Raw genomic sequence first — 24,622 nt, 5'->3', positions numbered from 1 at the left:
AATCGTTTCCTGTTCTTAGCTGACAGGAGCGGCACCCGGTGTGTTCTTCTGCTGCTGTAGCCCATCTGCCACAACATTGGTTGTGTTATGCATTCAGAGATGCTCCTCTGCATACCTCGGTTGTAACGAGTGGTTATTTGAGTTACTGTTGCCTTTCTACAAGCTCGAACCAGTTTGGCCATTCTCCTCTGACCTTTGGCATCAACAAGGCATTTGCGCCCACAGAACTGCCGCTCACTGGATATTTTCTCTTTTTCGGATCATTCTCTGTAAACCCTAGAGATGGTTGTGCGTGAAAATCCCAGTGGGTGAGCAGTTTCTGAAATACTCCACCAACAACCATGCCACGTTCAAAGTCACTTAAATCACCTTTATTTCCCATTCTGATGCTCGGTTTAAACTGCAGCAGATCATCTTGACCATGTATACATGTCTAAATGCATAGAGTCACTGCCATGTGATTGGCTGATTAGAAATTTCCGTTAACGAGCAGTTGGACTGGTGTACCTAATAAAGTGGCCAGTGAGTGTATATATCATATCCAAAATACATCAGTTCCAAAAGTAATGATACCTAAAATAGTGAAAAAATGCATTTCACTGACAAAAGAAAGAAAGAAACAAAAAAACTATTTATTTTTATAATGAAAGCCCACTGTTCTAACAGTTTGACAGTGATTAAATGTGGTTGTGCTCATTAATTTTAAATACTTCATAGGGTGCGCACGTACATGTCAATCAAACTGAGCACAACAGGAAAAGAGGGAGCAGTTATTTTGTTGTTCAGTAACTTTGGTTATATAAACAATTCTGCCTTCAAGCTGTGAAAAGTTTCTTGCATTTTGTTATTTTAAGTCATATTTGCACACTGTGTACTGTATAGAGTGTGAGGTATTTGTTGTTGTTGTGTGCTGTGTTCTTTCTTGAATTAACTCCTATAAGAAATATATGTGAACTGACACACTGCTCTATGTCAACAGGAATCTGCAAATGATAAGATGGATTTAATAATACTGTATGAGAAAAGTGACAACTGTTTTAACAGCTGAAACTAATTCCATAGCCCCTGTTTACTGTTTTAGAGGCTGCTCATTTTATATCGAATTTTATTTGGTCTCTTATAATCTCATTTAGTATAAAACATTGTAGCATTTCTTCAAAAATGTCTTAACCCTTGAGTGCTGTTAAGGGTGTTTTCATCCACTCTGGGGTTATTTTGAGTCCTATTTTGGCCACTTCTCTCTCTGTGTTTCAGCTACTGGAATGATTTTTGGTGACTTATCTTATTTTGACACATATTTTAGAAAAAAGCTTTGAAAATCTTCAAAAAATCAACAACACACTCTGTTGCAGAAGTCCTAAGAGAGAGGCCATGCATTAAAATATTTTTTCTTTCTTGTTTTGTCGTGATCATGACCAAATTATCTTGTGATCTTGACATAACAAATTGTTTTCTCGTGATCTCAGCATAACGCAAAGTTGTTTTCTCGTGATAACGACTTCATTTTCTCGTGATCTCAACATAACTCATTCTCAAGATTATTGTTCATTCATTATTATTCATTATTATCTTCATGTATATGATAATATATCATTATTTATAATATTTCCTTTTTAACGTTATATGGCGCAAAATAAGTTGCTGCATGTATGAATTAAACTATGAAGAATGATGACGATCCTGCTTTTGCTTGATCCTTTCCGCAAGTTATTTACAATTACTTAAAAAAAGCGAATTCCTGCAATTAATGAGATATGAAGCTACTGTATGCACATTACAACGGGAAGTATGTATTGTGTTTATGATGGAGTGGTGATTAATGAAATATCTATAATTGATCGTTCATTTAAATGATGATGATCATGGGATTTTGTGGAAATTGACATCTCTAATACAGACCAACTCAGTTATTTTAAACAAAGAAATTAAAAACAGTCCTGCTCTTGCACTTTTGGATTCGTCATTTTGTTTCATTCTCATCACTCCTACAGCTCAGAGCTGCTTTGAGCAGACACGCGGCGCCTCCCTCATATCTGTAGCATAACATGTCCAGCTGAACTAAGTTGATTTCTATAAAAACACCTTAACACTTCCGTACAAGCGACTATGTGTAGGCATGTCTAGGGCATCCAGGCAGAAAAAATAGGTCGCCTGGTCATACATTTGCCAGATATTAATAATAATAATAATAATAAAAATAATAATAATAAAAATAATACATAAATAAAAATAAATAAGTCATGATTATGACATAACTTTTTGTTTTGTCAAGATCATAAGAAAATTAAGTCGTGATCAGATAATTAAATGGGGATCACGACAAAACAAGAGAGAAAAAATATTTGAACGCATGGCCTCTTAGGACTTCCGTACTCTGTGCAAATTGACTACCCTTTCATTATGTTAATGGCTGTTTTTGCCCCATTCGCTTCCATTATAACCACATTTTTTGACTGCAAATCTATGACATCACATAATCATGCATTCTTGATTGTTGGTGGTTTTCCCTGTTGGGAAGAGGTAAAATCTTTACATTTTTACTGTTGATCAGCCATGATCGTGATGATTTTTAATTTTAACAGCTAAGAACATATCGAAAGGGTAGTCAATTTAAACTATACACAAGGGTTAAATGGTTTATTCAGGTAGTGTTTAGGAAGTCATCCTTTAAAACAGGAGTGCCCAAACTCTGTCTTGGAGGGCCAGTGTCCTGCAAAGTATAGTTCCAACTCCAATCAGACACACCTGAGCTAGCTAATCAAGCTCTTACAAGGCTTTCTAGAAACATCCTTGCAGCTGTGTTGAGGCAAGTTGGAGGTAAAATCTGCAGGACACCGGCCCTCCAGGACTGAGTTTGGACACCCCTGCTTTAAAACCACAAGCAAAGTGCATTTACTTTCGAAATGCTGAAAATGGGATCTTCTTGTCATCAAAAAAACATTAATTATATTCTAATTAACTTATAATTTTATTATTACAAGCTAAAACTACATTTTTATTTGTCAACCAATAAAATCCATCAGCTGGCTGTATTCAAATCTGATACAAATCTATAAAGGTTGGTGCAGAAAGGATTTAAGCTGTTTAGATTCAGTTAACTCCATTTACAATGCACTTTAATCTTTGAAACTTTGCAGACTTCTTACTCTCAAAAGCAGCTGTGGTACACACTACTGAAATGGTAATATCCCAAAAAGTAAACTAGGGTCACTTTATTTATATGACAGTGATTGGTGTGCAATTAAAACTGTATGCATGTTTTATCAGGTGGATCATGCAGATAAGAGTGGTCAGTGTGCGCTGGTTCACGCTGCTCTGCGGGGTCATGCTGAGATCCTGCAGTATCTTCTGGAGCAGGACTGGAGTTCAGACCTGAAGAACAAGGCACTGCAGCAGGCGCTGATTGCGGCATCCAGCATGGGACACACACAGGTACTAAAAGCACATTCCCCAACCACACATACACAAAGTGAACTGTTACCAATTACATATTCCCTACGTTTAGCCCCAAAAAAGTCAAGGGATCCCCCATTTAAGCACTGGATAGAGTTTTGAAAAATGCTGCCAGAGTGGAGATGTTCATGAAGGAGATAGGAGACCAACAAAACAACAGTCTGCATATTCTGATGGTCCTATTTTGCTTTGATGGACTTAAAATAATCAGTTTCCCACAAATGGACACTTTAGCGAAAATTTCTCATACATTTGCCATGGTTTTGAGAGCTTGCTGTATATTACTGCACAAAATTTCTCAATTATATCGGCAGATGCTGCCATTAATACGTAGGTCAGGTCAAAAAATAGGCTGCATATTTACTTATGGGTGGGTCACCGGTGGATAAGATCAATCATTGGTTATGCAAAAATATTTAAGTGTTTTAAGCAATTTTATTTGACAGACTGGTACAAATATGAAGACCTTCATTCTCACAAAGAGTTTCTGAGTTATCTCAGCCTTCTGACTGAGTTCATTCATCTGAGGTAATCTGGGAAAATGTTCAGTGCTGCTTAATTAAAAGTTGAAATCAATTGATTGAACTAATTAAATTGAAACTCACTGGCGATAAATGATTTTGTCATTAAGTATTAAAAGCTTAAGGTTTCTCTGAAACTGTGAATATTTCACTTTAAATTTATTTAGGCTAGATTTTATTTTATTTAACATATGTGCTTTGGCGCTGAAGCATGAAATTATTCTTGTTTATTTATTTTTGTTTATTTTTATCCACTACCTGAGCATCTGATTTTTCCTTGCTGCTGATGTGCTTTCACTTTCTCCGTCTCACTCGCGGCAAGTTCAGACAAGGGAGTGTTCAATCAGCAACCCATGGCTGGAAAATATACATTTAGATTTAAAAGAAAATATCTTAATGTTAAAAAGGAAATATAAGTTTGATCCTATCAATGTCAAAATGAATGCCCATAAATAATGTAGCCTAGTTGTCAACAAGCATCAGTGTTTATTGAGAATGACATAAGATAAAAAAACAACGAAACATTGAAATTAAGATAAGAAATATTGTTATAGCAACCCTCGCTTTGGGAAATAACGCACATCGTAGACGTCACGGGATGACTGATCGTGAAGGAACGTGTAGTCTGGCACATTTGTTACCCACCACAAGTCAAGATTTTCAAAAAACGTGTGATCTGGGGCTTTAGTCAATGTTTGTACTGCACAATTCCTCTTACAGTAAAACACATTCTACTGGAATGTCCTGCTTTTAATGATTCCAGAAGACTATTTTAAGAAATTAACTCTCTTAAGAACATTAAGATAGCAAAGTGACACTTTTTATCATGCATTAGCACTAAAAATCTTATTTATGGATTTATTTGTTTGTTGATTTTAATCGTATATTAATTATTGAAATGTTCTTGCCATGAAAATAGCCTTGGTTGCTGACATGGCATTAAATAAAAAATATAATACATTACTTACTGCCCATGATCGCACTAATTTTAGCTAAATATTTAAATGAAGAGTCTACTCATAGCATAAGGCCATGATATCTCATAATAATCATGAAAAACCAATGCTAGCCATAGTCATCATTCGCCACATCAACAAAATGAAGATTTTAAGCTGAATATAAAATAAAAAAAATCTGTAGAACTGTTTAATAGTTGAATTAAACTTAGTGAACTTTCAACGTCCATATGTTATTAAACAACTGTTATTGAATCAGTGTTGAGCTGAATAATGCAGGTGTCTTTTAGAGCTGCTTTACAGTTCACATTGTATGCGTCATAATTGGCATTTGCGTAATTAATTCTCTCTTTACAGTAATTATTTCTTCTGCATATTACTCTGAAGCTTCTTTTAATCAACCTGTATTAGGTAAACAAACATGACTTCACCTCGACTTGGATGAAAACACACAGAACCCACACGCACACTCAACACCCACATGTGAACATACAGTCATCTTGTATCTTGAATCATCGAAATGTCATTGATGTGTATTCACAGGTGGTAAAAAGGATGCTGGCGTTGAACAATGATGAGTTTTCAGTGCAGATTGACGGTCATGATACGTTGTGGGGTGAAACAGGTTTGTTAATACACAACATTGCACTGCATTTAATTATTTTGTTTATGTGACACCACAGTAAAAACTGAACTGGAAAACTTTTATCATTAAATACAGTATTGGGTTTTTTTTAAGTGCAGTTTGTATATTATGAATGTGGTAAGGATGAATGGAATTCTGATACACTACAACTCTCTAAATGCTTTGTGGGACAGTAAAGTGTCCATCAAACACACACAAGAATCTCCATGGAAGTAGTGCTGCTGTTTTTATCATATGGGATTTGTCGTAACAATTTATTAGAAGGAGGTGTTAATAATGACTGCAATGACGCCTTTATAATCATGGTGTTAAATCACCATATCCACGCCAGATAAATAAGATCCAGCCCCGGATGCCAGATCTTGTCAGGAAATGTCAGTTTCTCCAGGTATCTAGACAACAAGTCAGCAGAGTTTCCAATACCCAAACCTGTTAACCAGTATTCAACTGAATTAACAGTCTCCTATCAATATAGGAGCTGACTGAGAAAGCCAGAGAGGAGCAGAAGCAGCAGACGAAGTAATGACGATACAGAAAGAGCAGAGTTTATTGAATAATCATAGTTCGTCTTACCAGGATAAATCTAACAATTGTTATTATACCACAAGCAACAGCAATGGAAAATGACTGCTTCACAACATTGTCCAGAGACAATACAGACCTTGAAATGGAGACATTCTCTTATCTCTAACTCATGAAAGCAAGTGTCGCTTGAATCCACAGTCTTAAGATTTTAACAGTATGGAAAAATGAAATAATTAAGCAATAATTATAGGAAAATAATAAAATATAAATAATAAAAACATAATAAAATGACAAATAATAATAATAATCAAATCCTTAACTAATGATCAATCAAATTTATAATGATTGTTATATAAATGACTAACGATCATATGATTAAATCAAATAATGAATGGTTGCTTTCTTGAAACATCCCACACATAAGTTTGCTTAAGAATTCTCAGATTTTTTATTAGATTCTTCACTGACATGACACATGTAATAAGTATGAAGGACATTTTCATAATTATGCTTAGTTATGTCCTTTTAAATGCAATGATAACATTGTTTGAGGTGTCTCTGCTATGACTACTTGACATAAACAAATACTACATCGTAACCTGTCTTCACTGTAAAAAATGCTGGGTTCCACATGATTCCTTCATGTTGTCCCAACACAAATCGTTAACTCAATAATTTTTACAAATTTAAGTGGATTGAACATAAAACAATTAAGTTGTCCACCAAAAAATGTAAGATTTGTGTTGTATTAATTCATCTTAAATAAGTAGTTTAATCAAGCAGCAGAAGTCATTGTTTTAATTTTTGTCATGACATTATCAAGACAGCATAACTTGTCATAAATCTGTCATAATCATGATGGCGCCATTTTAATTGTATAATAAATAACAACCTGATCACTTTTTCAGAGGGACAAACTGAATTTGTGATTAAATCTGCTCTGTAAAAGTGTCAAATAATTATATAACAGTGTCACTAAATTAAAATTTTTACCACTGTAGTTGAGGTCAAGAAAAATAGTAGTGTTGCTGTTCATAAAATTCATGACAATGATAATGGTCTCATGACTAGGGATGCAACGAATATTGATTTTGGTTGTGTGATTATAGTCTGAGGAATAATCATGATTATTATGCATTCATTCATTTCAAAACACTGCTAGTTTAGAAAAATCACATGAAAACTTCTTATATTTTAAAGTGTTATTTACTGCTGCTCAATAACTAAATAATACAGCACAAAATAATAATAAAAACAAACAATAGTCCATTATTCTTTAGACTTAAAACGCACCGCCATTGGAAATGATGTACTTGTGCATGCAAAAGACGCAATATATGAACGGCCTATAGTTAATAGCCTCAACCATAGTAATCCAGTGTGCGTGTGTATTAGAGTCGGTGTACGAGCTGGGAACTTTAAACTAGCGCACATTTGGCATAACTTTGTTTAGTTGCTGCAGTTTTAGTGATATAGTTAATAGGTACAGTTAATAGTGAAATCAGTTAATCGTTGCATCCCTACTCATGATAATCATGTTTATGACAGATTTATGACTTATGATTTATGACTTATATTGTCTTGGTAATGTCAAGTTGTCTCAAACAATGTCAGCTTTGCATTTAAAATGACATAACTGAGTGAATGACACTTAATAACAGTTGTCATAAGCATGCATAAAATCATTCACATGCATGACATTTCAAGTAAAGTGCTACAGAGTTTGTCATGTTATTTTGCCAACTATACTATATAGATGCTGTGACAGTTTCCCAGGTTGACAGATGTTAACATGCACATCTTCTTCAGCTCTAACTGCTGCTGCTGGACGGGGCAAACAGGAGGGGTGTGTGTTCCTGCTGGATCAAGGTGCCATTGTAACACAGCCAAACCGCAGAGGGGTTGCACCCATCTTTAATGCAGTGCGACATGGACACACACAAGTATGACCCTTTATTACCCGTAAAAAGAAAAAGTCAAATTTTATATTGATGTCACTCATCTCTTTTACGTACTTGCAGATTGCAGAATTGTTTCTCCAGCGTGGTGCAGATGTGAACTGCGGTGATAAACATGGTCGCTCTCTACTGATGGTGGCTGCAAGTGAAGGACACCTGGAGACTGTGGACTTCCTGCTCTCAAAGGGTCAGTGATTGGGGCACGGGAGTCCTTAATCTACCCACAACTCAAAAAATCATAAAAATAGCCTCAGTTACCAAAATCACAGTTGACACGTCATGGAAATTCCCTTTTCCTGATGAAGAATTTTAAATAAAATGTGAGGACTGGATTTAAATTAGAATAGTCAGATTTTGTCTTGTATCACACTTAGAGCAGAGAATAATCAGTTTGCATGTCTGTGAGCTAAGAGATGCAGAAGTATACATTTTTGAGATAACAGATTAACTTCTTCAGGAGTTTTGCCCCTCGCACTACAATCATATCACAGAAGTAAAAAGACACATAGGATATTTGCATAAAGAAGCTATTATTAATGCTATACTATTGATTACTGAATCAATAAACCTTTATCTAAATGTTAATTGTCATCACACATATTAGAGTTTATCCAGGGTGTCCGCGGGGTCTTAAAAAATCTTACATTTCAAAAAATAATTTTAGGCCCTAAAAAGTGTTAAAATCACTGAAATATAGTATTGTAGGTCTTAAATCATTTTAAGCGGGTCCTAATTTTCTTATTTACTTGCCAAACTGTCCAGTCACCCAATCACCAGAAATACATCTCAATAACACTTTTGACAAAACTCTATTTTTAACTCCATTTACAAATATGGTTTAATGATCTTCCTTACAATAACATTTGTTTAAATTTCTCCATGTATGAAACATAAAGCATATACAGTGAGGACACTGACTGTTGTGTATACATTAAGTTTATGGTAGTTTTTAAAGAGTTTTAAAGACAAAAAGTCTGTGTAAACAACTGGAGTTGGCTTCTTTTGACACATTATTTAAAATGTGTGGCTAAGAAATAACTAAATAGAATTTTATTTGATGGGTCAAGTTAAAAAATTTCCCCAAACTGGGCCTTTAGAAAAAATCCTTAGCGTTTAGCTCTGTATAAGTCTGAAATTCAATCATAATTGTCTTAAAAAAGTCTTAAAAAATCTTACATTTGACTTTGTGAAGCCTGCAGAAACCCTGTTGATCCGACTATTAACCACTGCACTAAATTGTATGCTTTTGTTTGGGTCTCTGAATAAAAAGGTGGTGTTATTTTTAAGCTGGAGTGTGAGCTCTGACACATTTGTTTTTGGACCATTCTCTGTAAACTCTACAGATGATTGTGCATAAAAATCCCAGTTCATTAGTAGTTTCTAAATTACTCAGACCATCCTGTCTAGCTCTAACAACTATAACAAAATCACTTAAAATGAGTTCACCCAACTCAACTCTGCATCACCCTCAGGTTGTTCCAAATCTGTATAAATTGCATTGTTCTGTTAAACACAAAAGATATTTGGAAGAATGTCAGTAACTAAAAAAATCTTACCACTCATTTCCTCCTATAGCAGTAAATGAGTGGTGAGATCTCTTTGGCTACTGACATTCTTCCAAATATCTTCCTTTGTGTTCAGCAGAATAATGCAATTGAAATGGGTTTGGTACAAACTGAGGGTGAATAAATGAGACAGAAATGCCTTTAAATCACTTTTGTTCCCCATTCTTGACCACATCAACATGCTTTACTGCTCGAGTAGCTGACATGGTTGGCTAATTAGATATTTGCATTGACAAGCAGTGGAACATGTACTTCTAATAAAGGGGCTGATGAGTATATATGAGCCAAAAAGCTTTCTGTATTTGGAGTAATATTTCATAAGTCCAACTTTACAGGGTTTAATATTACAACTGCAGCAAAATTCCAGCGACAAATCTGGCATCGTTCTGTGTTTGCATTGTAGGAGCGTGTTTGACAGCGGTGGATAAAGAGGGTCTGACACCTCTTGGGTGGGCATGTCTGAAGGGACAAAAGAAAGTGGTGGAGTTTCTGGTGGACAGAGGCGCTCAGATTGACCACACGGATAAGCACGGACGCACCCCACTGGACCTGGCTGCTTTCTACGGAGATGCGGACATAGTGAGCTGAAATTATTTTGATCTTTTATCAGACAAAACTAGAGGTTGGAGAAAAAAATTATCCATCAATGCATACATTTTGTTTCCCTAACCATTCTGAACTGATTCTCAAATGTTCAGAATTTACTCAATTTAGATCACAATTGCCTGTATGGGCTTTAGCTAGAAAATGAAAAATAATACGCATTGACAGGCACATACAGTTGAAATCAAAATTATTAGCCCCCCTTTTTTCTTTTTTAAATATTTAGTTTAACAGCAAGGACATTTTTACAGTATGTCTGATAATATTTTTTCCTCTGGAGAAAGTCTTATTTGTTTTATTTTGGCTAGAATAAAAGCAGTTTTAAGATTTTTTAAAAATCATTTTAAGGTTAAAATTATTAGCCCCTTTAAGCTATATATTTTTTTTCGATAATCTACAGAAAAAAACATCGTTATACAATAACTTGCCTAATTACCCTAACCTGCCTAGTTAACCTAATTAACTAAGTTAAGCCTTTAAATGTCACTTTAAGCTGTATAGAAGTTTTCTGAAAAATATCTAGTAAAATATTATTTACTGTCATCATGGAAAAGATAAAATAAATCAGTTTTTAGAAATGAGTTATTAAAACTATCATGTTTAGAAATGTGTTGAGAAAAATAAACAGGGGGCTAATAATTCTGACTGTATGTATGCTGCCGAATTCGCTTTAATTTGGACAAGATTTAAGAATTTAAATCTTTACAAGTGCACGGGCAATTTTATAAAGAGTTTTCCTTACCTTCGTTTTGAAAAAATAAAATTTCTGTCCACATGAAAATAAAAAAACACTCTGTGATGCACTGTTAAGATCACGCCGAACCAGTAGGTGGTGATAAAAGTGTTTTATGCTGGCTTCACACATCGAATTAAGTATTTGCATAAGTTACATACAAAGTCAATGCAAACGTGTGAATAGAGGCAAATTACTGACACTAAGCGGGAACGATGCAGAATATAATAATTCACCTCAATCTCGAAAAACTCATTTTGGCCAATCAAAAAGGAGAAAACGGCACACCCGCTGTAACCGGAGTTTCTGAAAATCTTCACCCTGGCTGGAGTTTTCAAAAAGTTTTGGTTTCAGTCACTCAATACTGCATTTTTATGTGGACAAAAGGACAAACTGTGTGGAAAGCAGAACAGTTTTGAAAAGATCAGTATTCATGTGGACAGGGCCTGAAAGTCATTTGAGATTTGCATATGAATGAAGCATTTTATACTACTGTGTTTTAAATCTGGCTCTGAACTACAAGGGATTCTAACGTCACTTCCAAATATCACTTTTATATAAACATATTTGCTTGACTAAAAAAAATAATGCATTCTTTTTGGAATGAGAACTGTTTGCTATTTGTAATCTGGCATTTTAATGTTGCATTAAGAGCTTGTTCATCCTGAATATAACTAGGCCTGTCACAATATCTATTTTTTGTTGTACGATATATATTGCACCAAAATATATCGCAATAAACAATATTATAGTCATTTCCAGACCACTTTATGACACTCTTATACATTATATAATGCAAGAATGACAATATAATATCATCACAATGAAAGTACACTCTTCCAAAGAACATATAACGTTTATTCTGAAGAATATTTAATTTCATTATAGTCATTTTAACAAGTTAAATAATTAGGCATTGGAAACGGAATGTGAAACGTATATCCTAATCAAATAAATAATAATAAATCTTACAAACATGTACAAGGTAATAAGTAACAGAGGCTGGGACATCTGCTACCAGATCTATTTTCAGCTGTCAGACACCCACATGAAAATATACTCTAGTAATTAATAGTAAATACTATAGTGTTTTTTAACCACACTAGCTATGTTTACATCCAAAAATATAAATTAAATTTATTTACAAAACTGTAATGTCGCAAAAGAAATCGTCACTTCCCGATTAACTGGCGCCAATATCAAATATAAAAATGTAATTTGCTGCGGCGACGCAGTGGCGCAGTAGGTAGTGCTGTCGCCTTACTGCAAGAAGGTCGCTGGTTCAAGCCTCAGCTGGATCAGTTGGCATTTCTGTGTGGAGTTTGCATGTCCTCCCCATGTTCACGTGGGTTTCCTCCGGGTGCTCCAGTTTCCCCCACAGTCCAAGGGCATGCAATACAGGTGAATTGGGTAGGCTAAATTGTCCGTAGTGTATGAGTGTGAATGAGTGTGTATGGATGTTTCCCAGAGATAGGTTGCAGCTGCAAGGGCATCCGCTGCGTAAAACATATGCTTAATAAGTTGGCGGTTCATTCCGCTGTGGCGACCCCTGATTAATAAAAGGACTAAGCCAAAAATAAAATGAATGAATGAATAATTTGCTGCGGTAGGAGCAGCTGCATGGATCTTTTCCTTAATTAATAAATGACTTGCATCTCAGAAGACAATGCCGACGCACAATAAACGCGTGGTTGTATTTGAAAGCATAAGCCACGGAGTGCAGATTCTCTTTAATATTCTGGAGGTCATTAATAATATAACAACAATAATACTGAAACGCTTTAGAATGACCAAAACAGTTCAGATGTTTTACAATGTGCTCAGCCTGCTGGTTTGTCCATTCACACGCATTTTCATCATCACTTGATCTATTATAACAAAATCACATGACCTTTTTTAATGGACATACTGGAATTTGTTGGTAAAAGTGTTTTCATCATAGTTTATGCGCATCTTTTCTTATCAAATAAAAAGTTTATCCCGCTCAGTTATACGCAAACATATCCCAAATGTATACATAGCTCCTGACACCTCCGATAGAGATAGAGGGGTTGTGCAATCAGCTAAAATGTTGATAGAATAGGGCGATATGGATTGCATCACCAAAAATGATTGAGGTCATGTCCATGTGTTGTGCGATAAGTCAATTTATTGATTATTGTGACAGGCCTAAATATAATTTTTTTGTAATAATATTTTTTTTTCGGGGTTTTTACCTTTAATGGATAGGACAGTAGAGATTGTTGACAGGAAAGCAAGGGGAGCAGAGAGAGGGGAAGGACCACAAGGGGGAATTGAACTCGGGTCGCCGTCAGCACTGGAGTGCATGTGTCGAAGACCAAAACCACTACTACCACTGGCACCGAACTAAATATAAATTTAATAAAAGATTGCAGTACTGTCATACATACGGTAGAAGTTTGAAAGATGGCTTTGCACAACCAAAGAAACTGAAAAAAATGTAGGTTTTTGGAACTGAATCGTGACTCCTAGAATTGTGAAGTCCCTAAAGATTCCCAGCACCGTATACACACATTTGTCTCAAATTGATGCTATATCGATGTTTACAGGTGCATTATCTGGTGGAGTGTGGAGCGGCGATCGAACACATGGACTACAGCGGCATGAGACCTCTGGACCGGGCCATCGGTAGCAGAAACACCTCAGTAGTGGTCACTCTGCTGAAGAAAGGGGCTAAACTGGGTGAGTCTCACCTCAGAACATCATGACACACATTCTCTGAAACCTCTCCTGGGTTCATGTGCCGTCCTCCAGAATCTAGATCGCCACCGTCAGGTTCTCAGGAGGGGCTCGTCCATTCTAAATCTAGAATGTGGCCGCTTCCATTTGTTCTCCCCCCTTTTTTTTTCGGAGCGCAAATGTAGCAGCGTTCCTTTGCTGAGTCCTAAATGCAATTGAAACCAGGCCATAGACGCAGCAGAGCCGTGCAGGACTGTTAGCCCACAGTTAAGTAGGACGCTGGTGATGTATGGCTCTGTCATTAACGCTCAGCATCAGGGCACAGACTTTTATAGAGAAGTCCACTCAGCTTTCTAATCAAAGTCACAGAGGGCAAACCCTAGGAGAAGATGTTCCCCCTCCAGTTTAAAAACGTCTAATTACGTCTGGAACAGCCACGGTCTCTACCAGTCTGAGGTTGATGACTTTGCCAGATGCATTTTAATGACGCTGTGGTGTGATCCGTCTTGTCTGCACACTAGAAACGCTTGTGGATCGGAGGAAAGAAAGAAAAAAATCTCCATAACCGCTGAAAAATAAGCCATGTTTTAAATTAGCATTAGCTGAGAATTCCAGTTAGCCGCTAGAGGAGAGCAAATATCGAGGTTAGCAATTTCTCGCTTGCTCATTTCCCCTTGCTATACATAATAATACTGCAGAACCAGCAAAAAGATCAAGTTTTTTTAGACGTCAAACTCTCATCTCTAGAGGTTTGCTGTTGTGCATACTCTGCCAATGAAGAATTTCAGCTTTTAGTTACCGTAGATATCTTCCAGTTTGCCTGGAGAAGCACTTTTGCAGTTTTAACAATTATTTTATTATTAAGTAATTAAAGACAGTTCCTGTGGTGGACGCTGATTAGTCAATAGAGGTATTTAAATCAGCTAAAATAGAGAATATAATAGATTCAATCGATATGTCATCTGCTCAACTAGCAGCTGCATAACTATTAGCATTCCTTTCCTTTACTTTGTTACAAACTAAGTGGAAGGATGAGCCTTAATTAGGGCCAGACAGAATCTGCAGACATTTTTTTGCTATTTCTGCGCAGAATTTTGTAAATTAATGTGGAATGATTTTGGGAGTATCATAACTAAAAACTTAATATATGAAATAAAAAATAATACCTTTTTAACTTTTATTTAATGTGTACAAATCAAATCCAATTAGATCCACTTACATGGTAAACCCGGCAAGTCTCTCAGATAATATCTCTACTAAAAGACAGAAAATCTTACTGTACAAACTGAATTGTAAATAAATAAAACTTTCATATTTTCATATTAATCAATAATATTACTGAAATTAATGTATAAACTATATTTACACACATGTAAATAAATAGACTCAATGATAGGCTAAAAATCTGTAGAATTCTGTGGGCCTTACTATAATTGCTTAATAAAAATAATATTTTCATGTTAATTATATAATTATGAATTAATTAAACTTGTTAATTTAAAGGGCAATGAAACCCCCCTCTTTCTACCTCAAAATATTTTCAAAAAATGCTTCACGATGGATGTGGAGTTCTGCGAGCAGAGGGAGGAGTGGGTGTGGCTGGCAGAGCAGGGGAAAAAAGGAGAGCAAACAACTGTCAGTTGGCTCACAAAACGAGACACAAACCATGAGGAGACCCATGATTTTATAGTTACAAAGGTAAAATGCAAAGAAATAAACAGTAATGTAATGTCCTGCTACATTTGTTATTTTATACGTTATACTTTATAAAGATAACCATGTAAACACTATAAACACTCCTGAATCCCCGGGTCTGAATGCAGACACAGTGGATAGCAGTGCAGCAGGTCTCTTTCCCTGTCTATTGCAACCATTAGCCTTGCCGGTAATGCGCAGGATTTTAAACATTGGTGAACACAGCAGCACGGATATAGGGGATGTGTCTCAATGGTAATGAACTCAACTGATAAAAGACAAAGTCCAACACAATCCAATTCTCATATAGTTCTCTCGACAAAATGCTTGCTGCAAACCAACAGCTTTTCTGTATTGGCCCGGACATCATTGCAGGGAAAAACATGCAACAAAACCCTGTTGGATCATTGAAACAAACACATACGACCCTTCATGAACGGCTATATACTGCTTGCCATGCATTGACGCGGTCTCTCCCAGTCATTGGGTCTCACAGCTTGGCAGGTCTGCCTTGCCTTCGGTAAGCATGTGCTCTCATGAATAATTATTCATAGGATAAGAAAACTCCCCTATCAATAGTAATGAGAAAACAATGTGTCATCACTCCACTAGCAGATTCATGCTACGTCACTGATTTTGATATTGCTCCAAAAATGATTTTAAAAACTAGAAGATGAAATTAACTGACAAAAGCTCAAAATTATCCAGTTTTCCCCACAAGTTTCTTGAACCTTTAATGTGCTGTAATAATTGCTTTATAAAAGGCTATATCATAAATATAGTCACAATCTCATATGCTTATGTAATATTGCTTAATGTAATAATGTACAACCTCAGTACGCACAATACACTCTAAAGTCAATTAAAAATGGTCAAATGACTGTGTAAAGTCTGTGCAGCTGTGTAAAATCTCTTTTTCTAAATAAAGTGCAAAAGTAACCATTTTACAGATAATTTCGTTATTATTAAAAACTTTTTACACAAAAACACTGAAGACATTCCAAATTTGAATTAAAATATGAAACTTTCATTTAGTTTTTTTTTTTTTTTTTTGAAGGTCAAAGCTGCCAGCCATTAGACATTTTGACTCTTTTAGGCTGTTAAATAACAGGGTGTCCGCGGGGTCTTAAAAAGTATTAAAAATCTATAAAATCAATTAAGAAAAATTGAAGGCCCTTAAAAGTATTAAAAAGTCCTAAATGCTATTTTAAAAGGTATTAAATTTTGTATCAGTATGCTACAGTTTAATCTTTGAATATTAGGATGCTGTTTATAAAATCAAACAAATCCTGCTAGATTTGACATCACGCTGCTTTGTTTACTGCAGTAACCAGGGAAACACTATTATTCCTGCTGTAGTAAAGGGGCCACTTGCTGGATTAATATTTTTATTCAGTACATAAATGCAGTTTTAGTTTAGGATTCGTTTCTTGCAATCATTATTTAGTAAATATTCTGCAAGTTAAATGTCTGCAATGTTACTGGTTGAAACTCATTGATGATGAGGTCTTAATGTATGCAAAGAGTCTTTAAAAAGGTCTTAAAAGGTATTGAATTTCAATCTCTGATTCCTGTATACACCAATCTCACACACCAAGATTTCGACCAAAAAATACAAACATATTTTACAGATTTTCTTTTCCAAGATTATTTCCAATTTATTGGGGTTGGGGATTTTTCTTTCTGTTTATTTATTTTTACAAAATGAACACTTACCTTCACTCCAAAACTTATTTGCTGCTTGTTTTAATCATTTATTTAAAATGAACTGAAACAACACAATTCTTGAAAGTTTTTTGGGACAATTTAATTGTTTTATGTTTAATCTACTTAAGTTGGTGAAAACATTTATGTTAATTTGTGTTGGGACAACATGAATGAATTGTGTGAAACTCAGCATTTTTTACAGTGTTTGATAAAAATGCATCACAGAAACGTCACATTATTGAGCAAAACTACTGCTTGCAATGACGTTTTCTTGAGCACCACATCAGCATATTAGATTTCTGGAGGACACTGAAGAGTAAAGGCTCTTCATTTTCAGGAATTAATGGCTCTTTACTATATATTAAATTAAGTAAATTATTAAAAATATATATTTACATTCAAGTATTTTACACGTTTTTGAGCAAATAAACGCAGCTTTGGTGTCCATAATGAACTTCTGTCAAAGACGTTCTTTTTTTAAATCTTGCCATCCCCAGACTTTTTGTATGCTAGTGTTTATTCTTTCTCAGTTTCGGCATGTACAGTATTCTTTCTTGAGTTCTCCCTTGCATTTATTCTTTACGCTTTCTTTCTGTTTTTCTTTTCTTTCTGTACCGCTGTCACTTTCACTGCTAAAGGCTACCGAACATCTCCTTATGAACGCTCAGGTACACTCATTAGGAAAGTCTCTCTGATTGGCTCTGTGTGGTGCTGCATGTCAGAACTGACCTCTGGCTTTCTCTCTCTCTCTTGAAGGTAACGCCGCATGGGCCATGGCCACCTCCAAACCAGACATCCTCATCATACTTCTGCAGAGGCTCATGGAGGAGGGAAACCTACTTTATAAGGTTTGTCACTAATAACAACTGCAATCACTGGGAGAACAACGAGTTTGAGGACAAAACGAGTCTATAATATTTAGCACTGTCTTATTGATTCTGTTTACTTTCTAAGGTAACATTAAAGTCCCTATGAAATCAAAGTAAAGTTGTTTTTTTAGATGTTAGTATCAGTATGTTAGTCTTAAGGATATCTGTAAGCTAGTGTGCTCCAAAACAGTGACACACTTTGCATTTATAAGATAAAAACCTACACAATGCGTCACCTCATACTTTAGATTCTCATCAAATCTTCTGACCAATCAAATGCTCTTAGTATTTGACATGTCCCGCCCCCTTCAAGACGCTTCTCTTTTCATTTAATGTACTTGAGCTCAACCACTCACTGGCAGAGCTGTGATAAAAACAAAACACTATTAGCTGTTTTGACTCTCTGTCCCGCCCCCTCTCTCCATGTTTTAGATAATTATGTCACAGATTGAACAAAAATGCACATTAAAAGAATCTAAAAGCGCAAACACATTTGTCACCTCAACAGAAACCCCGCCTCTGCTTTTGTCTGATTGGAGAATGAAAAAGACGGAACTGACGTAGCACGCAACAGCAAAAATGTGAGGCACAGCTGGCGGAAAAACCATGAGATGTGCAGGGCGCATAAGCAGCTCGCAAAAAGATTGCGGCCATTAGTAAATCATTCAAAAAAGCTGCCTCTCAACGCAAAAAGCCTGTTCGGTGTGATCGGCCTCTTAAGGAGATTTTATAAATGAGTTAATTAGTCAGGGAAAGAAATTGTGTGTCCATTTTAACAGGCATTCCCTACCTGTGTAGTTCATCTCTCATTTCATACAGATAATTGGTGTACATGACATATTTTTTTTAAATAACATTTAAGTTCATATTTAGATGTCAATGTTAATGGTTTACCTGCTGTAATTACCATGTCCAACGAATACAACTGTGAACATTTGATCACTATGTTCAATTTTCATGAATGACTTTCTGAAACTCTTCTTCTATCTTTTTTTTTAGAAAGGAAAGATGAAGGAAGCCGCTCAGAGGTATCAGTATGCACTGAGGAAGTTTCCAAGGGAAGGTTTTGGGGAAGACCTGAAGGCATTCAGAGAGCTCCGGGTTTCCCTCTATCTCAACCTGTCCCGCTGCCGCCGCAAAACCAACGTACGTCACGCAACTATCTTGGAAACCCTGATAAAGCCTTCAATAACAATTCTTCAAATTATACCTCTCAACAAACAGCATTAATGATATTCAATGGCAAACTGCATGTTGCACAGATCGCATACACACTCATCTTCTCCTGGATAATTGTATTGGTTTGTCTAGGTTGAGGAGAAGAGCCTCACAGGCTGTTCATAGAAGTGCAATTAGACAGCAGATTACGTGACTGTGAGAGAGAGTCTCTATGTGTCCTGCTACGTGTTTCCTAATTACACAGGCATCCTGGAGCTCTAATGGCTATTTTAATAGGATCTGCTGCCATTAAACATTTAAAGTGCATCATTAGGGGTGACAGTTATGGCTCCTCGTTGAATCTCTGACCTCAGACTCGAGAACAGAATTTCAACGAGAGTCTCCCGATCACAGACTCATTCATGAGCAGAATGAAGGACTGCAAAAAAAATCCACTGCTCTCATAGGTCTAGTCTGATCGATTATATTGCTCTTTATTTTTTCTGTTTCTTCTTTCTGTCACTCACGTTGTCTCGCTCTTCTTCCTTTTATATCTGTTCCTGGCAGGATTTTGGCATGGCTGAGGAGTTTGCCACCAAAGCTCTCGAACTCAAGCCAAAGTCCTATGAGGCGTTTTATGCTCGTGCCAGAGCCAAAAGAAGCAGCAGGTAAACAACCTTCATGCCCGTTTTGTACAGTATATGTGAATTGATTTTAACAGAGAGATATTCCTGTTTCTTGGGGCTTTTTTGGTCACCAAATACACAGTGCATTGTAATACTGTATGGTTCTTTTGCACAAATCGGTGGGAAAATTAGACAGAATTCAGTGCAGGAGACACTGGTCTGATTCATGCTCTGAACTGTTCAGACATCTCTGACTGAATTTAAATCAAGCTTGAAATGAGTCATGAACTGCTGCTCATGTGTTGTCTACTTTTCGAAGAAAAAAGTAGGTTATTGATGCTATTAGGTGTAGTACAATAAGTTTTAAAATAGCTACCATGATTATTTTGCATAAAAGTGTGATTCTTATTGATTGTGGTCATTTGAGAAATGTCTTTTTACAATGTAGCTCCATCTTGATTCAGTAACACAAATGTCATTTTATATGTAGGGTTTATCTGACCTAGTCTGTTTTTCCTATTTATCTTGAACATCAACAATCTCTGCGTAACGATAACGGGTAAAACCTTAAGGAGCTTATTTTAACATGCTATTTATGAAATAATATTATGTAATATAAAGATTGTTAACGTTTTCCATTAAAACAACATAAAAAGGCTTGATATTGTGTTTTGGAACAGTGTTTTTTTCAGCAAACACAGTAGATTGTTGATAGATTGTTGATAAGCAGTTTTATTCTTTAATTTCAGAAAAAGAACATTTATTATCTTTTTTGTAGAACAGGTTAGGTAGAATGAATAAAACACTGGGAAAATGGATCTGTAGGATTTAGACTTGACATCTGGCAACCATAAGCATGAAAGTTTGTCAAGGCTTGTTACTAACGCAAGACAATAGACACTGGCTGTATATTTGCTTGGACTGGCATTGTAATGCAACTTTGTATCTTTTTTGTACATTAAATTGCAAGAAGATGAGAGAACTCCAATTTGTGTGATGTTGAGAAGCAGCTTTCTGTGCAGGTTGTTAGTATTGAACCCTGAGGTACATCTGTTACTTGATGATACTGCATTGTTTTCTGTTTACCTGTCACTTTTGTCTGTGGTGTTCTTTTCTCGGCCTTGATGATGTGGTGCATAAAATGATACATCTCCATTCCATCTGTATTATTACATAGCCCACTACAAACAGCTCAGATCAGGGCATCCTCCAGTTGTTCACACTAAATAACGTTGCTAGTGCCTTACAAGCTGTGCAATTGCAACTAGGAATATGGGCCTAGAATGAAATTTAATTCCGGATAAACACCCTGGTGGCTTGTTTCTATAACTAGCCAGTGTCAAAGTCCCTATTTTGTCAGTAGGTGTTGTTGGATACATTTTGGAATCTCTTTTACAGTATGTTAAATGATCATTTGGATTAAAGACGATTTGATCTCTAAATTCATGACACCCTTCATTTAGTCATTTATGAAGTTCCATTCCAGATTCAATGATTGGGTTGTTGTGCAATGGCCTTTGACCACTGCCCAATCCACACAGTTATGGCTCCTCCTGCAGGTAGTGGGTCCACAGAAGGATGATCCCACATTGCATGTGAAGGCTGGTTCTGCATCAAACAATTGGTGTGCGCAAGGCACAAAAGTGGCTCAAAGTCGTTCATTTACAGCTCTGCGTGCTGTTTGTGTTACTCCGCATTAACCCTTCCGAAACAATAGCTGGCAGCGGGTTTTTATGATCCTCTGTAGAGTTTCTTCACGGGTGTTTTGTTTTTCTGAACGCTACCTTAATGTACAAGTAGCTAAAACTCGCTCATTCAGAGGCGGGATCCGGCGGATGTGCAACAACTTTAATCATAAGGTAAACACAAAACAATAGTTTCCATCTGGAGCTCCTTCACGGGACTTGACACTTGTAAATACTCACTCTATTGGGCTCACGGCTCTCAGCACCGCCCACACTCATCACAGCTACTAAGTCGACCAATCACACAGCTTATGCGACGCATCGTTGCATTTTTTTGAGAGGTGTACATGAGCGTCGGTGTCAGCCACGGTGAGGGCTATGAAAACTGCGCAAAGGCTGCGCCGGATCATACAGATGCACTTGATGCAGCAGTATAAATCATCCTTGAGCCCTGACCACAGGCCTGGCTTTAGGTTGGGGTCTCGGTTGCACCATAATTGGGGCAACATCACAGTTTATCTTACTCATAAGGGTTTTTGAGCCACACTTAGTCTGGCCTGTCACCCAGAACTTTTTTACCTTTTACCTAGGAGAGATCCTACCAGGGGCATTTAGCCCCCAACAATATGGGTCCTAGAATCATTTAGGCACTCAAACCCCTCCACCATAAGCCACTGCTCCTCCATATCACGAGAAACCAGATGAGGTGACTCAGGCATCGGTTTTGGATACCTCCTGGACACCTAACTGGGGAGGTGTTCCAGGCTTATTCCACCTGGGGGATGACCAGGACATGCTGTAGACTACTCTTTCTGACTAACTCTTTAATTAAATGTAAAGCTGACTGGAAGAAAAACTGTTAAATCCAGCCTACACTAACCCACTTACAATTCAGTCGCAAGATGGCACCAAACAATTAAGAGCAGTGGCTTGAAGGAGAAGCATATAAATATGGATTCAAAGGTCAAGATGATTTGAAGTACCCAGATGAGCCTGTGTTGTTGGTTTCAATGGTTGTTGTCTGAGAATAATATTCCTTGAAATGTTCTAGAGGGTCATGCAATAATAAAGATGAAATATTTATCAGTTCCTCTGCTTTTCTCTTTCTCAGGCAGTTCGCAGCCGCACTGGCTGATCTCTATGAAGCGGCTCGTCTGTGTCCCAGTAACCGAGAGATCAGACGTCTGCTGGCACGAGTGGAGGAAGAGTGCCAACACCTGCAGCGGCAGGGCTCCAAACACCCAACCTCTCATGGCAACCCCTCACACCACGAGGACGACAACGAGAATGATGACGAGGAAGATGATGATGAGGTTGAAGATGACGACCAAGACATTGAGAGTTTGGAGAAAAGCCCAGACAGTCTCAGCATAAACATGTTGCAGGCAGATGAAGAGGAGGAGCAGCGTGAGCAAGAATCCTCTCGGCAGGAGAAGAGGAAGGAGAGCTGGCATCAAAGCCGCACGTTACCTGATTCTCTCTGCCTGGCGTTATCAGATGCCCAGTCTGCCATCTCCACTGCTGCCCCTGGACGGGTCGCACACAGGCGCCTCCCATCCAGACAAGCTCAAAGCATGAAGAACCGAGAGTACAGCAGTTCACTACATGCCGAAGGCAGAACGCCACAGAGCGCTGGCTCCAGTCCGATGCCAAGCCGACACCGACCAACCTCACTCAGAGCAGGGCCCTGCATTGACATTGGTGGCCTCGACAGAAGTCCACTCGGTGATGCCAGAGAGGGCGGCATTCAGTTCAGTCTCGCAGAGAAGGCAGAAATCAACATCGAGCCGAGAGAGTTTTGCAGGAGCAGCAGTGTAAGAGTCTCCAGCTCCTCCAGCGGGAATCTCACAGATACCAGCAGATTGCGCAATTCCATGGCAAGCGCTCCAGACAGGCAATCTGAGCATAAACCACGGCCCTTCATGGGGGTCATTGACAAAACTGCACGTTTCCAACAGCAGCAGCAGCAAAGTCATCACGGCACCCTGGTGTCCAGTTACGGGTGGCCAGAAGGACTCGTAGGTCACAATGTAAGTGTTGTCATGAATACGCACTCGCAGGGACTGACTAGTGACCACCAATACACTAAATCGAGTGCTTATCAGGAGCCCATGCACAATAGCACACTAACAACTGAATTTCATTCTGGAGCGGGATATAAGGACACTAACCCTCTCCAGCAGCACTACAATGACACCAAGCACAAGCAGGCCAGCTTGGCCCGGGACAACCCAATTCTAATAAGCTCCATCAAACCCAAACGCTCCTTTATTGAGTCCAACGTGTAGCTGCCAACTCATTCTTTACGTTAAGCACAAATTATATACAATCTTACGACATAAATGTAAGGGGGCTCAGTTGAACTAAACTGAAAGGATTTGTTCCAGGTAAGTGAACGTAAGAGATTGCCTTGCATTTCTGTTTACAGCTTCAGAGGTATTTAAGCACATTTTCAATGCGCAATGCTGCATCTGCACATTATAGGAGAGTGGAAATCTGATAGCGGTGGTTTATTAATGTATTAAGATACCTGACCTGGCTTAGACTTCAATAAGGACATAAGACATCTACCAAAATGAAACACTGTCTCTTACAGTAGGACTGTGGGCCGGTCCTGTGTATTCAAAAAGCATATGCTGTTTGAATGGTGGTGAGTGTGAGTGTATGTATGTGCGTGTGTGTTTCAAGGAGAAGCGTGTTGTATTTCCTCCTAAACTACTCACTGTTTGGACTAATTTATTTATGGCTTGGTTGTCTGATTAAAACAATATTATATTTTATATATTAGTTATTTTTGCACAGCTATATATTATGAAATACCACTATGATTGTGAGGACGACAGGAACTGTATAAAGGAGACCAGGTTTACATGCATGTTATGGTGAACCATATTCAGGTGTCTATAAGGACATGGACGTTACTTCATTATTTGCAATTTATTTTATGTATAGGGCTGTTATGTATTGTATTTGAATATTTCAGCATCATATACAATAAACCCCAGTTTAAGACTTAAGTTATTGTTTTATTACATTTCTTTAATACCTTATTTTTGTCCATTAAGATTACTACACATTCTTAAATATTCATTCAATAGTTTTACACATTAAGAAGTAAACTGGCAGGTTTTTTTATCTCAATGGTGTGCAGTTGTCTATAAAAAAGTGTTTTAGTTCATTTATAAATGTTCTATTTTGGGGTGGCTCAGTGGTTAGCACTGG

At 37.2% G+C, this 24,622-nt stretch overlaps 1 protein-coding gene across 5 annotated transcripts in view; it reads left to right on the top strand.

Annotated features, from left to right (window-relative positions):
- The window catches only part of tanc1a (tetratricopeptide repeat, ankyrin repeat and coiled-coil containing 1a), a 119,880-nt gene extending 95,463 nt beyond the window's left edge, over positions 1–24,417 (top strand). For 2 of the 5 annotated variants that reach the window (XM_056459617.1, XM_056459616.1), the window contains exons 15-25: positions 3,268–3,432; positions 5,474–5,555; positions 7,911–8,044; positions 8,123–8,246; positions 10,028–10,203; positions 13,531–13,663; positions 17,701–17,730; positions 17,819–17,910; positions 18,931–19,077; positions 19,657–19,757; positions 22,512–24,417. In XM_056459617.1, coding sequence (XP_056315592.1) covers positions 3,268–3,432; positions 5,474–5,555; positions 7,911–8,044; positions 8,123–8,246; positions 10,028–10,203; positions 13,531–13,663; positions 17,701–17,730; positions 17,819–17,910; positions 18,931–19,077; positions 19,657–19,757; positions 22,512–23,688 — 2,361 coding nt within the window. In that variant the 3' untranslated portion in view covers positions 23,689–24,417. Of the gene's footprint in view, positions 1–3,267; positions 3,433–5,473; positions 5,556–7,910; positions 8,045–8,122; positions 8,247–10,027; positions 10,204–13,530; positions 13,664–17,700; positions 17,731–17,818; positions 17,911–18,930; positions 19,078–19,656; positions 19,762–22,511 lie in introns of those variants that run through there. The other 3 variants (XM_056459620.1, XM_056459618.1, XM_056459619.1) reach the window with 2 other exon arrangements.
- The last annotated feature ends 205 nt before the right edge of the window (positions 24,418–24,622 follow it).

Source organism: Danio aesculapii, chromosome 6 (genome assembly GCF_903798145.1).
Source record: "Danio aesculapii chromosome 6, fDanAes4.1, whole genome shotgun sequence".
NCBI classification, from domain to species: domain Eukaryota; kingdom Metazoa; phylum Chordata; class Actinopteri; order Cypriniformes; family Danionidae; genus Danio; species Danio aesculapii.
The sequence above is the reverse complement of the archived record's forward strand: the minus strand, read 5'-3'. Positions and strand labels throughout refer to the sequence as shown.